This window comes from Trifolium pratense, linkage group LG2 (assembly GCF_020283565.1).
Source record: "Trifolium pratense cultivar HEN17-A07 linkage group LG2, ARS_RC_1.1, whole genome shotgun sequence".
Taxonomy (NCBI): domain Eukaryota; kingdom Viridiplantae; phylum Streptophyta; class Magnoliopsida; order Fabales; family Fabaceae; genus Trifolium; species Trifolium pratense.
The window spans coordinates 1960625-1977451 of record NC_060060.1 but is presented as its reverse complement, the minus strand read 5'-3'; the positions used below and the strand labels follow the sequence as shown (position 1 = coordinate 1977451).

General features: G+C 29.7%; 1 protein-coding gene across 1 annotated transcript; it reads left to right on the top strand.

Moving 5' to 3' along the window:
• The first annotated feature begins 2187 nt into the window (after positions 1-2187).
• LOC123909603 (histone acetyltransferase HAC1-like) lies at positions 2188-7493 on the top strand. Its single transcript, XM_045960469.1, has 14 exons — positions 2188-2372; positions 2472-2556; positions 2684-2906; positions 3059-4096; positions 4187-4518; positions 4589-4855; positions 4940-5221; positions 5376-5504; positions 5619-5819; positions 5919-6064; positions 6165-6468; positions 6777-6916; positions 7046-7103; positions 7204-7493. The coding sequence occupies exons 1-14, from the start codon at positions 2188-2190 to the stop codon at positions 7396-7398; spliced, it is 3585 nt and encodes a 1194-aa protein (XP_045816425.1). The 3' UTR covers positions 7399-7493.
• Positions 7494-16827: the final 9334 nt, after the last annotated feature.

Sequence of the window (16827 nt, the reverse complement as noted above, 5' to 3'; positions counted from 1 at the left end):
TTGTAGTGGACCAACTTAAAACTTTTTAAACATATGAGACCAAATTGAAATCTAAAATATTTTAGATTAAAAACTTACAGATGCATGTCATTAAACTTACAATTCTCTTGGACTCATAAGAAAAAGTTGCCAAAATCAAGTTTATTTAATGTTATTTTTCTAAAATTATACTCTCATTAATTGTTCTACTTGTTAAAATAATTGTAGAGTTTCAATGCAAATTTAAGGTCATTTAAGAAATTATAATAGAAATTTTACATAAAATTAAGACAAAAAAGTAACTTCTTAATAAGTATACAAAATGAGCATATTTACTTATAAAAGAGTAGGGATGGCAAAAAAATTCAAACCCGAGAGACCCACCCGAACCCAAACCCAAGTCAACGGGCGAAACCCGATTTAAGGGACTATTTTTAGAAGCTCGCCAAAATATAGAGACTAACAACACATTTAACCCTACATTGTGGCTTTTAGGGTGTGATGGCTTAATTAAGTCCTAATGGGTGGAACACAAACAATATTTTGAAAATAATCATCAAAATAAATATAACACGACATTATACGATAATATTTATATTTATATATATATTATTAAAAATGATCTTTGGTCAAGGCATAATTTTTACTTTTTACGTTTATTTTTATTTTTTTTAAATATTTTAAAAAGCATAAAGCCTTACTATTTTTTTTTTAAAAAAAAGCCGATATATTTTTGTCAAAAAATGTTATCCGTATCTTTCTTTTCAAGTTAAGTGTTATCTATATGAATCTATCTATATATATATATAAATAAAGTTATACTCCCGTTTAACCTAGTGAGATATATTTTTTAGGCAATACAATCCTAGTGAGATACTATACTGAGGCATGATCAATTATCGGTCACAACAGGTTAGTTTTATTCAACACTTCCATCATTATTTCGTAGATGATCCTCATAAACAAATGCTATATATGTATTGTTGATCTATATTGTTGATAACGAAAAATTCAAAAAACAATTATATTTTGTAGATTTTATTAAGATTTCAGTTTTTTAACATATTTTATGTATGAAGTTTTTATCATGAGTTTTTTCTTCTTAACTGAATTTTTTAGTATACATCGGATAAAAATTGAATTTTTTAGAAGTCTAAATCCTTTATTAGTTAAACTAATTCATTGTTGATATTAATATTTAAGAATGATAATTTAGTGGTCTTGATGGTATGCATTAACAAGAGATATGCATTGACAAGAGATTTTATATTTCTCCATCTATAAATTACAAGTCTACCCGCCGGTAGCTGTAGGACTTTGATAAAAAGAATTAGGTCAAATTTAAAATCAAAATTAAATTCAATAAGTTAATTAGATAAAAAGAATCATGTTGAATTTAATTATAATTAATTTGATATAATTCTACTTTAAAATTCCATTAGTTTAGAGATTTATTTAAAATGTAAAGTGAATAATAGCAAGTTATCAAAAAAAAAAAAAAAGAAGAAAAGAATAATAGTCAGTTATAACAAATTTCCATAAAAAAATGGAATTTATAACAAACTAGATATAATAGTCTAACCAAAAAGTAGATATACTAATATTCTTAAAAAAATAATAATAGATAGATAGAATAATAGTAATAATAGCTAAGACATAACAAAAAAAAAAAAGACCTTGTTCTTCTCAGTTTATACTTTTGATCCAAAAATCCAAGGTAAACTCCTATTTCCAAATAATAATAATAATAACGCTGTTCCCTCTTTTCTATTCACTAAGTTAAGAGTTCACTTAAATTTGTAATGTAGGGAATTAATGTTTACTGAAACTTTAATATAGTTTAGGAACTAAACATGAAGAAGATACTAATCGTTAGTTGATTCAGTAGTCAGGCCCACAGTTCGATCCCTGCAACTGCGATTGATACGGGCTGAAATCAAACTGACCCCGAACTAGATTAGACTGATGGTGAAAAAAATAAATAAACAGGAAGGAGATAGTTTAGGAATTAATTATAATTATGATTGCTATTCATATTGGTGTTTATATGTATCCACTTAATTATAATTATGATTTTGTTTAAACTTAAAATAATCTTTGTTTTTGTCTTTTGTGTTTATGTTTGCTGAAATTTTCTCTAACTGAACTGATGTTTATTGATTATATGTTTTTGGCTTCAGAACGAGTAGTTTATAATAAAGCAAGAAGATGCCGCCCAAGGGTTCTCATCTTGAGAATACTTGGATACAAATGCCAACAAGTTCTTCATCATATGTCTCAAACGTTCCACGGAAGAGAGCCTTTGATGAATTAAGCAATCAAGTAATGTTGTCCGCAAACTGGCGTGATCATCCTGATATCGCATACAACCGCCGATGGATGAGAAACAAAATGTAAGTGATTTGTGTTTCACATTAACAGTGGTTGCATTTAATTCAACTTTTATATTGCAATTGAGTTTAGACTTTACTAACAATGAATTTTTACTTCAGTTCAAAATTGATCAGTTTTGGAATTGAGAATGAGGGAGTTGCAGCTAAGGTGGAATGGTTTCTATTTTTGAGTGCTGATTCAAAGGTTTGTTTCTTGAATTCTGTCTGAGCATGCAAGATTTTATTAGCTATTAACATTTTAGTCAATAAGAGGATCAAATGCAAGTTATACATGTATGATGTTAATTAAGCATAACTGTTATATTTGGCAGGAAGCATATATGAACCAGGAGACATTGAATCAGCGCGTGCATATTCAATTGGAATATAGAAAGATATATGGCGTGCAAAAAGCGGGACTATCTCAGCATTCTATTGTTCCTGAGCTGCCTTGTTTACCTGAATCAATCACCAAATTTGCTGATATGCATGTGCTTTATGACTTGTACGTTTCTGGCCATGGAAGCTATTTGCCTCAGCAACATGCAAATAACGGTATGTGTAAATTGTGATTTCACTCCTTACTTGTGCTATATTGATTTTATCATTGGAGCTATATTACTGACTTTGTGCTTCTTTTCTTGCTGGAATTATTTTGTTTTCAATAAAATGTATTGCTTTACCTATTTAATTTTCTACTTTTGCAGTGGAGACGAATCTGTCAAATCATAGAGATAGTTTGGGGACTATGCAGAATAATGAGTGTATGAAGATTCCTACCGCTGTGGGAAAATCCCTCCAATCTGAAGATTCAAATTTGATGTTACCTCAATTAGTCTCGATGGATACTTCGGAGCATTCCAATCTTTTTCCTAGAATGAGGTCGAGCTTAGAACTGAAAGATACAATGCAAAAGAGAAGCCATAATGATAATAATGAATCCATGCTACAACCTACCAAAAGACAGAAAGTGATGGATTATACTTTTGGAGTCTCTTCGTTTAACGATGCAAGTATTGATCAGTCAACTCACGAGATGGTTCAACCTTCTTCTTTTGAAACACCTTCGGAAGTGAAGCAACAGTTAGAATTTCCCCTCTTTTCTATTGATGGTGAAGTTGACAAATACAGGATGGAACAATTGGCAAATCAAGTGCTTGATTCTATGGACGTTAGTAGGGTAAACAACAATGTGATGGTTAATACACTTGGAGAAACTTACGAGACTGACACGTTTCCTTCTAACGGCTTAGAAGCTGGTCAAATATCAGATGAGCCAGACTGCATAATGATAGACAGCAGAAACTCAGTGGAAATCGACAGTATGCCTACTCGCAGGAATGAACTTATTATTATTGATGATGATGATGATGAAGACATACAAGGCACACCAGGATTCAACCAGGAGTGGATACAAACTGAAGAGGACTTCAGTGAGTCCGCAAATGCTGCAGATAACGAGATATACAACAATGTCGTGGTTGATACATTTGGGCCTGAAACTTTCGAGAATGGCACATTCCCCTGTAAAGGCTTAGAAGCTGTTCAAATATCAGATGAGCCAGACTGCATAATGATAGACAGCAGAAACTCAGCGGAAATCGACAGTATGCCTATTCGCAGGAATGGACTTATTATTATTGATGATGATGATGATAAGGAGGACATACAAGGAAGAACTGGATTCAACCAGGAGGGGATAAATGCTAAAAAGGAATTCGGTGAGCCAAAATATGATCAAGAGAACCAAACCGAGTCCTCAAATATTACAGTTAATGAGATAAACAACAATGTGGTAGACAATAGCTACTCAGAAGTTACTCAGATATCCGAGGAACAAGATCTCGAAAGCAATGGTGTGATAGACAGCAGCAAATCAATGGAAATTGAAAATGGATCGAATTCCAATATGCATTCTCTCATAAGCAAGGTTCCTATTCCTATTGTTGTAGAAGACAAACAAGACACAACTGGTTTCAACTCGGAGGGGACAGATGCTAAAAAGGAAGTTGGTGAGGCAAACGATAATCAAGAGAAGCAAACAAAATCCTCAAATAGAATAGATGATGCTGTTTCTTTGATCGATTTGTTCACACATGATCAAATAACAAACCATATTAGTAGTTTTGGAGAGCAATCTAATCAGGTTCGTACACCAACATCCTGCGTTTTCAATTTCATTGATCTCTTTAGGCATTACTGTTATGTGAATGGTACTCACTTTTATTTTAATACAGACTACAACTGCGAGCAACACATGCCAATTATGTGCAACGGAACTTCTCTCCTTTGAACCAGTAACAATTTTTTGCTTATGTTGTGAGAACCCCATCAAGAAAAAAGCACACTTTTTCTGTAGAAAAGGAGAAGAATTTGATGCAGATCAATGCTTTTGCTCCCACTGCTATACGAGATTTAAGGGTGATTGCATCGAATTCAATGGGACATATGTTTCTAAGCAAAGTCTCGAAAAAAAGAAAAACGATGAATTATATTTTGAACCGGTAAGTTTTAATACCCTTTACTATATAATTCAGTTTGATATAGAGAACTTTAAACTAACTCTTTATGACCATTGTTTCTTGTAGTGGGTTGAATGCAATAAATGCAAAAGATGGCAGCACCAAATATGTGCACTCTATAACAAGAAAAGAGATTTGGACTGCAAAGCTGAGTATATATGTCCTTTCTGCCGTTTAAAAGAAATTGAAAATGGAATGCATGTTCCCTTACCAAAGAACACTGTTTTTGGTGCTAAGGCCTTGCCTAAAACCATGCTTAGTGACCACTTAGAGAAAAGACTTTTTGAGCGTCTCATGCAAGAGAGAGCAGACTGGAATAACGATAAAGGGAAGAAGAATCCTGATAAGGTAATACCGAATAATCAGTATGTATGCATATATTCTTATTGAAGCAAGTAAATTGGAAATAGTAGTAAAATAGTATTCTGTCATGTTATAAATATTATTGATTTGAAATTTTAGATTATTTTCTTATTTGCCATAAATTACTGCAAAATTGTAGGCTTTAGCCGAAGAAAGTCTTTCCATTAGAGAAGTGTTATCTGTCGACAAACAATTGAAAGTGAAGAAGCAGTTTCTGGACATCATTCCAAAGGAGAATTACCCTTCTGAATTCTCTTACAGATCAAGAGTAAGTTTAAAGTGTTAGTTGATGAATATTGTTACTTCTGCAGGATTACATTATATTTCTTTAGATGTCTACTCCATTATTCAGAAGAGTTGATGGAGTTTTCTATGGTTTCAGGTTATTCTTCTATTTCAACAGATTGAAGGAGTAGATGTATGCATATTTGCAATGTATGTCCAGGAGTTTGGCTCGGAATGTGGCAATCCAAATAAACGTTGTGTATATATTTCATATCTTGATTCTGTCAATTACTTTACTCCTCGAAGAATGACTAAAAATCAGGAAGCTCTCCGTACCTTTGTTTACCATGAGATATTGGTAATTTCATTTTAAACTTTGTTGCTAATTGCCTTATACTACATTTCATTTGATCCTTAATCCTTCATTATATTCATGCTTTATTTTTTCTATCATCAGATTGGGTACCTTGACTTTTGTAAGAAAAGAGGTTTCACAACTTGCTACATATGGTCCTGTGCTCCTCAAAAAGGGCAGGGTGATTACATTCTATATTGCCATCCAAAAACTCAAAAGATTCCAACAGATGCTAAGCTACGGGAGTGGTGAGTTTTTTTCCCTCCTTATGCATGCGCGCACGTGTGTGTGTTGAGTTTTCGTAAGCTTATGTAACCATTGAGTATTTATATTCTTCTTTTTGTATAGGTATCTTTCAATGCTAACAAAAGCTTCTAAGGAAAATATCGTTGTTGGTTTAACCAACTTATATGATCATTTCTTTGTTTCTACTGGAAATCGGCATTCCAAGATAACAACGGCTCGTTTGCCGTACTTTGATGGAGACTACTGGTCTGGTACTGCTATGACTCAAGCCGAGGACATTGAAGAAAAGTGTGGAGGAGAGTACGAATCGACATTGAATAAAGTAATGAAAACTAGATCTTTAAAGGCCATGGGACACATCCATCCTTCCAAAGGCAATGCCAAAGATATTCTGGTGATGCATAGAGTATGTCTACCCTCTCTTTTACCTTCATCCACTTGTAATGAGAGTAATGTTGTTAAATAGTGGCTATAGTGGCGCTATAGCATTGAAAAATTTGAACAAATGGCTATTGTTCCACAATACGCTATTTAGTACAAAGTATTGTTGAATAGCGAGCGGCACTATAGCACAGTTGCATAGCAGAATTTAATTAAACTGGTATTTTCCGGGATCCACAATTGATGACATTGAATGAGAGCTTGAATTTTTTATTAGATGTAGTTTTGATTAAACCGGTATCTGACGTTTCTCCTTTTTCTTTTTTCTATTAGCTGGACCAAGCTATATTGCCTATGAAGAAAAACTTCATTGTAGCACACTTGCAGTATTCATGCATGCACTGCTGTAAACCTATAGTGTCTGGGAAGCGATGGTTTTGCACTAAATGCAAACTATTTCAGGAGTGTGAAAGGTGATAATTCTCTTCTCTCGTTAAATTTCTTATTGATTTTTTTTATATTCTTCCTTTAAAAGTGATTATAATTATAGGATGATAACAAAAAGAGATTTTGTCATTGACTTTCATATCACTATATTTCAGATGCCACAACTCTGATATACACACTTCGATTAATGGCGAGGTGCATAGACTTTCTAAGGTAATAATAGTCTAAACCTGAAACTAAGTTCTTATGATTTTCTCATCATTTGTAATTCCATGCAAATTAACATAATCTTTGAATTTTATGCCATATTTAGGTCCTTGTGGATGATATCCCCTTCAAGACTGAACAAAATGATATCATCATTGAGAATGAAGTATTTGAAAATAGGAATAATTTTTTGAGTTTCTGCCAGAAGAATTGGTTTCAGTTTAACACACTCCGCCACGCCAAGTATTCCTCAATGATGATCCTCTATCATCTAAACAACAGTACTTTGCAGACTGTTTGAACAGAGCTCAAAATGTCATCAAGTTTTCAGATTGCCGATTGCCATCAACACGAGTTGAATCAGGAGAGGAGTAAACCTTCAGATTTCGGCGCTGATACGCAGATGCAGGATCTTCTGGAGATTTTGCAGCATGAATCTCAATGTTGCTCTACTAAAACTCAAATATGCTGTTATCTAAACTTTGTTCATCTTGAAATGATGTTCTTTCCTGCGAGCCGGTCCACTATTCGAGTTTCTAGGGGATAACTGTTCAGTTCAGTCCAAGAATGGCACATACGAATATCACATACTGTTGTAAATAAATACGTAAATATTTTATTACTAGAAACAATCTTTTATTTTTAGTAGTAACATGTATATGTATTCGACCCATGAGCCTATTAGTTTAGAATAACCTATATAAACACATCAATGATTGTACATTATTCATAACTTGAAATATAATAATATTCAGTTTTCACACATACCATGTTGCATGTATGTTACTTTTTCTTTTCACAAGTTAAATATTAATAATGCGTAAATTTTAAATCATTTATGTTTATATGTCAAATTTGCATTAATCTCATCAATGAACTAACAAGCCAAGGTTCTTTTGCAAACTAATTTTACTTTATAAAGTTCAATTGAAGTTGTCAGCTGCCACAAGCACTTGAAGATGAATATGGAGGATGGGTTAGTCGAAGAATTATGTATGGTTTGTAAACTATAAGATATAGTTTGTTTTATTTTATCTTGTCTTAGATAGGAGATCAAATTAAACAAATATATATCTAACACATTAGAAAAAAATGTAGTTACTGTATTTTGTGAGTAATTTATTTTCCTTAAAGTGTATCTTTACTCTATATTTGTAAGTAATTTGTTTTGAGAATTTGGATGTAACTAATATTTTTAATAATATAGTTACTGTATTTTGTCAAAAAGAATATAGTTTCGGTATTAAATTTATATGGATCAATTTTATGTATTTTATAGAATAATATGTGATACTTATGGATGCAATTAAATATATATTACTTTTTTTAAAAAAAATCACATTAGAAAACCAAAAACTAGATGAATGATTTACTTTTTGTGACGGAATTTCACTAAATAAAAAAAAACCCTCACAAAAATACATTCTTTTAAATTAGTGACTGACCCTCATAGATATGTCCCTCATAAAATCCCTCACTATTAGTTACGGAAACGTGTTCTCAAGTTGAATTTTGGTTTACAAATAGTGAGGGATTTAATCTTTGAGACAGTACAAATCCGTCGCAAACTGCAACGGATGTCAAAATCCCTCACAAATATTTTGTGACGCTCATTTTCTTTACGGATTTTGGTGCCTCACTAAATTCGTCGCTAAATCAGTGTGAGGAAATTTGTTGATTTAGCGACGGATTTGATCCCTCTCTAAATTTGATTTTTCCAGTAGTATATAGACTTTGTTTTGGGTTACATTTTTTAGTAAACATAGAGCATGATTTCTCCATTGATACCAGCAAGGGAGCAACAATGTCCCTTATATTTGACCACATACTCATACGATGTCCATCAAAACGTCTACCAATATCGAGAAAATTGCACAAATTTATTTTGTCCTTTGTAATAAACAATACCCCGTTGAATTGTAAATGATGTCCTTGCCTTTGTTTCGATTGTAAACTTGAACATCAAGGCTTGTCCCACCACATGAGATACATGTAAATATAGTGAAAGACTAACTAGAAACTAATCGGGGGAAAACAACACCCCTAGCATCATTAGAAACACACTGAAGGACCACTGTCAGTGGATTCATATAACTCTCATCTCGTATTCTTGTAAGGAGCAACCTTGTCCTTCCATGATGTCAACGCATCTATTAACCTCTTTGTAAACATGAATTATACGGACTTTTCAGTTCGGAGCAAGCTGCTAAGGGGCAATCTCTTAACACATGAAGAATGCTTTCTTCCCAAACATCACAATGTGCTATTTACTAACTAATAAATACTCTAACCTTTTTGCAATCATAGTGATAAAAACTCCCACTAAACCTTAAACGAATTAGTGAGAGTTTCAATCTCTTCAACATTTCATATGTGATAGGATTAAATTAATTCCATCTTGGCGATCTCTGGCATCCCCATTTGGTTAAACTTGTTGGTTACTGTATTGAATATGAGCATAAGGTGCTTGTTTATGTGTTCATTTACATGTTTTAATGCTTGTTTATGAGGTTATCAGTACTATTCTAGAAATTGCAATGCATTCCCAACATCTTCTGGTGCAAAGTCAATTTTTAATAATTTTGTCATCTCAATTCTAGGGGGCAAAGAAATCTATTCCCTAATTTTTTGTGCATGCAAAACTATAACATCTGTATGAGACTCTGCTCTAGCATTATACCCATCATCCATCACAACAGGACCATCCAAATGACGACGAAACATACCATGAATCCCCTTTACTTTACAAAATTTGTTGTTGTCCATGATGTAATGAGCTTGTGATTTCAGACCACTTACGCCGAGTGAACTTTGTTGCACTTTTGTTGGCCACGATTGAGTCACACACACATATATATTTGACTTGGTTGATATATTTTGTAACTCCAATATTTTCAAGGTGAATGTTAATTCAGTTTCAAAAAACAAACACTACAATTAACTACAAACACCAAAAGTTGGTCTAAGGTGAGGGAGCTGTTAAGTCCCTCACCGGTGGACCACTAATATTTTACCATTAGATATAATCAATGGCTTAGATCTATTAAAATTAAAAAAGATAACATGGACTATTGTTCACACACAATCCAACCATAACCATAAATCATCATCTTCCAACATTGATTCTTCAATCTATCTCTAGAGAACCCAACAAAACCGAGACATTCATCTTCAACCACAAACTCAATTTCTAGTGAACTAGAAAATTCCCAGAAATCCCAAAAATGGGTTATTATATATGTTAGTAAAAACTAAAAAGATGGTGATTTTTTGAATTTAACAGAAAGAAAATATATAGGGTTTTCAAATAGAAGGATTATGGGAGGTGTGAGAGAAGGACAAATGAATTTTGTTTTGTTTTCCTTAATTTATGGGAGATGCCAATGTCTGCGAGAGAGAAAACAATGAGGAAATTTTTAAAAAAGTGATTTGCTTAAACCATCACACTTTCATAATGTTTTGTTGAGATGATTTATTAGAAAAGAAGTTTCTGAGTTCGTGGAATTGTTGTTGAAGATTAGTTTGTGGTTGTTAGTTTTCAGATTAAATAAAATAATGAGAGTTTAATTGTATGTGAATAATTATACATGTTCTTTGTTTAATATTAATAAATTTAAGCCATTGATTACATCTAACAGTATAAGTTTACTGGTTCACCGGTGAGGGACTTAATAGCTCCCTCACCTTAGACGTCACCAAAAAAGTTACCACATTTTGTAAAAAATAATTTTAAAAATAAGAAAAAATTAATATTTTATAAATAAATTAGTAAAATAGTACTCCCTTCGTCCCACAATGAGTGAGTCAGTTGACTGCGTTACGCATGTCAATGCATAACTTTGACGATTAATATTTTAAATTGTAGAATAGTAAAAATTATAAAAATATGATATTTTGAAAATATTCATCGAGATGAATCCAACAACATCTTATATGTTAATATTTATTTTTATTTATTAATAGAAAAATAGGGTCAAAGTAAGATACGTGAATAGTGTATATAATCAAAACGGGTCACTCATTTTGGCAATACAAACTCTCACAATTTTTCTATCTAACCTCATTTTAATGAATACTAGGAATAAACCCGTGCGTTGCACGGGTTCGATTAAAATATATAATTAAAATATTTTTATAAATAAAAAAATAATGATTGTGATAACTATAATCATATATAGTTAAATAATATATATTATTTTAAAATATGATTATGTTTAATATTAGTATATGAGTAAAAAAAAAGTTGTTTAGAAATATTAGATTTTTTATTAATTTATGTCGTAGTTTGTTTATATTTTAATGTAATAGATCTCTTATAATATTTCATAAGTTTGAAAGGATGTATCATTTTTTATTTTATTAGTGTAATCATATAAGATTTTAGTTTTCTTTATATGAGTTGCAATTTTATAGTCAAATGTCACTTTGTTTTTTATTTTTGATGTATTCCTTATTTTATTATTTTCAATAAGAGTTGGAGGCATACCTAATTATACTTGTAGACAATATTTCTCATCAGAAATGTTAAAATAAGTTTTGATTATAGAATATGATTCATATATGGTGGCTTTGCCTATTTGTTCCACGTGATCTCATTTTTTGAAAATTATGTATCAAATAGTGTATTTGCTTACTACGTTCTATGCAATTTAAGGTTCCAAATAGCTTATCTACTTACTCATCTCTCGTTCTCTTGGAGTTTATTCTCACTTATTCACTTGGTGAAATTTTATTCCAACTTTATTAGTCCCAATTTTTTAGTCTATTGTTTGGTTCACATTTATTTTTGCTTGGTCCTTTTGTTTTTGGTTTGTTTTTCTTTTTCTTGGCGAGGTTTGTGTCTCTTCAAAATTATTGTTAGTTTTTGTCCCTCTTATTTAATATTTTTTTGAACATTTATTTTATTTTTTCTTATTATATTATATAAACTCGAATATTTGTTGTTGTTAATATATAAGTTTGGACGAAGATTTTATATATTTGAATTTAGGTTTAGTTATTTGGTTAAGGTAAAGAAAGTCTTATAGATGAATTTAAGATTTAACATGTATCATCTTCTTATTTGCTTAAAGAAATGTCATCTTATTCTTATAAATATTCCACTATTTTATTTTCAGCCGTAACGTAAATAATATTTTAGAATATGTACTTAATTTATCCAAAAAATTATATTATTATGTAAATTAAATTAATAATTTTTGAATTATTGATGAATTTTAGTTGTGTGTAAATATGTTTAAATATATGTGTGATTATATTTTCTAAATATATGTAAATATATTTTAGCATCTACGGTTTTAATAATTTCTAAAATTTATTTTGACAAATGAGCATCAACAATTTTTATTTAATAATTTTTGTCTTTTTTTAATTTAATTTAGAAAGTTTTTAGTACAATTCTAAGTGGGAGGAAAAAATATTTAGCACAATTCTTTTCATCGATTCATTTCATGGTTGTAAGAATAAGATGACATGCGTAGATTAAAATAGGACCGTCTATTAAAATTCATATATATTCATATTGAACCATCCAGAATTAGGCAAATGTTATACGATAAATGCATGAAGATTATATATTTGGACAACCTCTAAGTCAAGTTGAATCAATATACTTCTTGCATGTATTACAATTATAAGAACCGCATGACTTGAGTGTCAACTACAAAAAAAAAAACTTATTTTAATTTCTACTTTGTTTTTGTTTCTATATTTCTCTTGATCGAGATCAAGTAGATCACCTACACATTGTAGACAATATAATATTTAAAAATGAGAGACATATTTATATTTCTAAATTATTTGGATTGTCCTCTTTTAATTGAATGCATCCAACATCAATATACCCTCGATCTATATAAATTTTAAGGCACTTCAAAATCAATAAATAAAAGTCTCTTTTATCCTCTTCAACTTATTCACATGAAAAAAATTAATTATATTCCTATTAATCAACAATTTTTTATACAAATCTTCTACCTTATATAACATAATAAATGAAAAAGAAAATAAGAAACAAATAAGCTAAAACATTAGACTAACAAAATAATAAATGAAAAAGAAAAGTTGTCTAATTACAAACATTATATCAATTAAAAAAAATGATGGTTTACAAACTCCCATTAGAGTTAAATACACATCCTTACATGATACGTCATTTCATAGGCTTTATAAGGAGCAAGGATGCAACGTAAGCAAAAATAGAAGTATGTTTTATCCTGTTCTCCTCCTTCACATGAAAAAATAGTCATATTCATATTAATCGATTCAACTCAAAGTTTAATTAATCATGGAACAAAACACCGGTTGATATTTAAAAGAATTTCCAACCTAAAAAAGAAATATAAAAAATGATTAGAGATGTTCTAAACTCAGAGTAGTAGAAAAATTCCAATTTACAAACATATTAATAGGCAACTATCACATATATGTATATCAATTTCTTAATCAATCACATGTAGACATACCTGATATTCTAAGAGGTTAGTCACCATCACCTACCAAGGACAAAAACCAATATACTTATGATGTAACTATATATATGTACATGATAGCTTTTAAATCAATTCAAGACACTATAATGTGTAACTTTAACATATGGAAGGTGAAGATGCATAACTTTTTCTCATGGAGATGTTAGACAAAGAAACCATAAAGTTTTTGCCATGAGATAGATAAATTAAAATTTTGTTAAAACATAGAAGCTAGACTTCAATGTAAATTTACATATTCAATATGGTGGTGATAATTAGCTTTTGGGTTAACTTTATATAGGGCTTGTGTTTGATAATTAGCTAAATTTACATATTCAATATTAGTGTCTCCAAGAATTCTTTGTTTTCAATTGCATTAATAGGGAATTGTAACATACAATATATATTTTAATAATATATTGCAATGCAATTAATAAAACAATAACATGATACATCGTTCCACCTTTCATTGCTTGCAATTCATTTTTGTCTCAATTAAACAACAATAAATTGGGTTAGTTTTTTTTTTAATATATTATTATTGTTTATTATTTATTATTAGAGTAACTCTATTATATGAAATATGAAAAGGTTTTAATAGAGATTGTAAACTTTTTTATAGAGTGCCACATCCAATTTCTTTTGAAAAACCATCCAATTTTTGATAATTCTAATTCTAATGGATATGTATAAATCGATATCGATATAGTTGGTCCCTTTTAATTAAATTTTTCATTTGTCATTTAGGGACCAATTAACTATGAAATGAAGAGAATTCCAATAGTCTTAGACACTTTTTTTTTTCTTTCTTAGTATTGAAAGAATATATTTTGTGGTTATATTGGTCCTTTTAATTAAATTTTTCATTTAGGAACCAATTAACTATGCAATGAAGAGAGACACACGTTTTTTTTATTAGTATCGAAAGAATTTCAACAGTCATGAATATTTTGTGGTTATATAAATCTTATATATTAGTTGGTCCCTTTTAATTTAATTTTTCATTTTAGTAAGTTGGTCCCTTGTGTAAGAAGTTATATAGTGATAATTTGATATATTGATAATTAAAATTAAAATGATTTAATTTAATTAAAGGAGATGATGAAAAAGTTTTTTAATAGAGATTGTAAACTTTTCTTATAGTATAAAGGTGATAAAAAAAATTTGGGGCCTAAATCCTTTACCAAAAAAATTATTTTTGGGGGTCTAAATCTAGGGCTTGGACCACTTTACCCTTGGGCCGGCCCGTGTCTACAAATAAATAAAAAAGTTGTTTAGAAATGATATTTTTCATTGATTTATATCGTAGTTTTTTTATATATTTTAATGTAATAGATCTCTTATAATATTTTATAAGTTTGAAAAGATGCATTATATTTTATTTTAATAGTGTAATCGTAGCTTTCTTTATATGAGTTGCAATTGTATAGTAAAATGTGGCCTTGCTTTTTATTTTTGATGTAACCCTTATTTATTTCAATAGAGTTGGAGGCATGCATATATAAATACTTTTATTTACCGCGTGATCTCGTTTTTTGAAAATTACATATCGAATAGCGTAACTGTTTATTTCCTTCTATGCAATTCAAGGTATCAAATAGCTTTTCTACAAACTTTCCTCTCGTTCTTTTGAAGTTTCTTCTCACATATTGACTTGGTGAAATTTTATCCAGACTTTACTATTCCCAATTTTTTAAGTCTATTGTTTTTTTACATTTTTTTTGGTTGGTCATTTTTTTAGTATAACAGTTTTTTCAACACCCTCCACCTGTTCGATAGTACAAAGATTAAGAAATACTATTCTTCTTTTTTTAGTTTGCATGATATTATAAGAATTTAACATTCAACATGTCATCTTATTCTTAAGACTATCTCACTATGTACTCACTCATAACTATAATATCTTATCTCCTAAATACTATTATGCTTAGAGAGTAATTTAAATAATAAAATAGATAAATATAATATAACATTTTATATTACTTATTAAGATTTCTTTGCCTTTTATTTGTCAGAATTATTTAGCTAGTGGTTTCGTTTATCATTTTCACCATATGCTTAATTCTTTTTCTTTTCTATTTTGGTTTAATTTTATTTTTCTTAGTGAGGTTTATGCCACTATCCTCTCTTTAATTTGTTTGCATCTTTAATTTTATGTGTCTTTTTAAGCAATGGAATATCAAAATTAGTAGCTAAAATGTTGGTGTAATAAAAAAGTATAAATTGTAAAGTAGTGACTAAATTGCTACGCCACTTTTCCTTCATCAATCAAACAAAATTTAAGGTAGATAGTGAGATACTTTTAATATTTGTCTTAGAAACTAAATGGAATCTTACGATTTTTCTTAGTGACTTAAATGAGTTTATTCTAAAAGTAATAAAGAAATTAAAATACAACTTAGCTCAATTGCAAACTTGAAAACCTTCGTACCAGCCCAATCCACTAATTTGAATCATAACCTAGATGATTAAGCATATGAAAACACCTCTAACCAAGTAGAGATTAAATTCTTCCAAATTTGCTTCATACGACCAACTTGTATTGCATTTCCAAATCTTCTCTATTAAAACCAAGTACCACTAAAAAAAAGTTAAGAAATTGCAGTTATATATATTTTTCATTGTCGCAATGTTATTCTTGAATATACATTTCATTGCTATATTTAAAAGAAAAAAAAGAACCTATCCCAAAAACAATGAGGAAAATACATTTGAAAATAGAATTACATTTTTCCTTGAAACAATAAAATAGTGTAGTTGATTTACTCAAGAGTAGACATGACTTGATGAAATTACTACAAAGAAGGTTAGAAAACACAAAAAAGAAAAAAATAAGATTACAAAATATGAGACCATGGGCAAGTAGTGATGTGTGAGTATCAATATTTATAAAGACCATTGTGGTAAAACATACAGTTTTTTTTTTATATATAATTATTGAAAGAAACTCCAACAATCATGAGGGTTAATTGTATAATATAATAATAATAATTTTGCAGTTATAGTTGCATCATATGAATACCTAAGGGTCAATCATAATTGTTTTTATTCCTTGTAATTAATCGTTTGATTGTTTTTTTTTTTTTTTGATAAGCTAATCGTTTGATTGTTGATTTAACCTCTTGCAATATGTAATAATATATTAATATGATTTATCTTGGTTTTTTTAGAAAATTAGATTATATATATTTAATAACAATACTAAAATTTATATATACATATAATTTATATGTACATATTTTAGTGACATATGGATATAT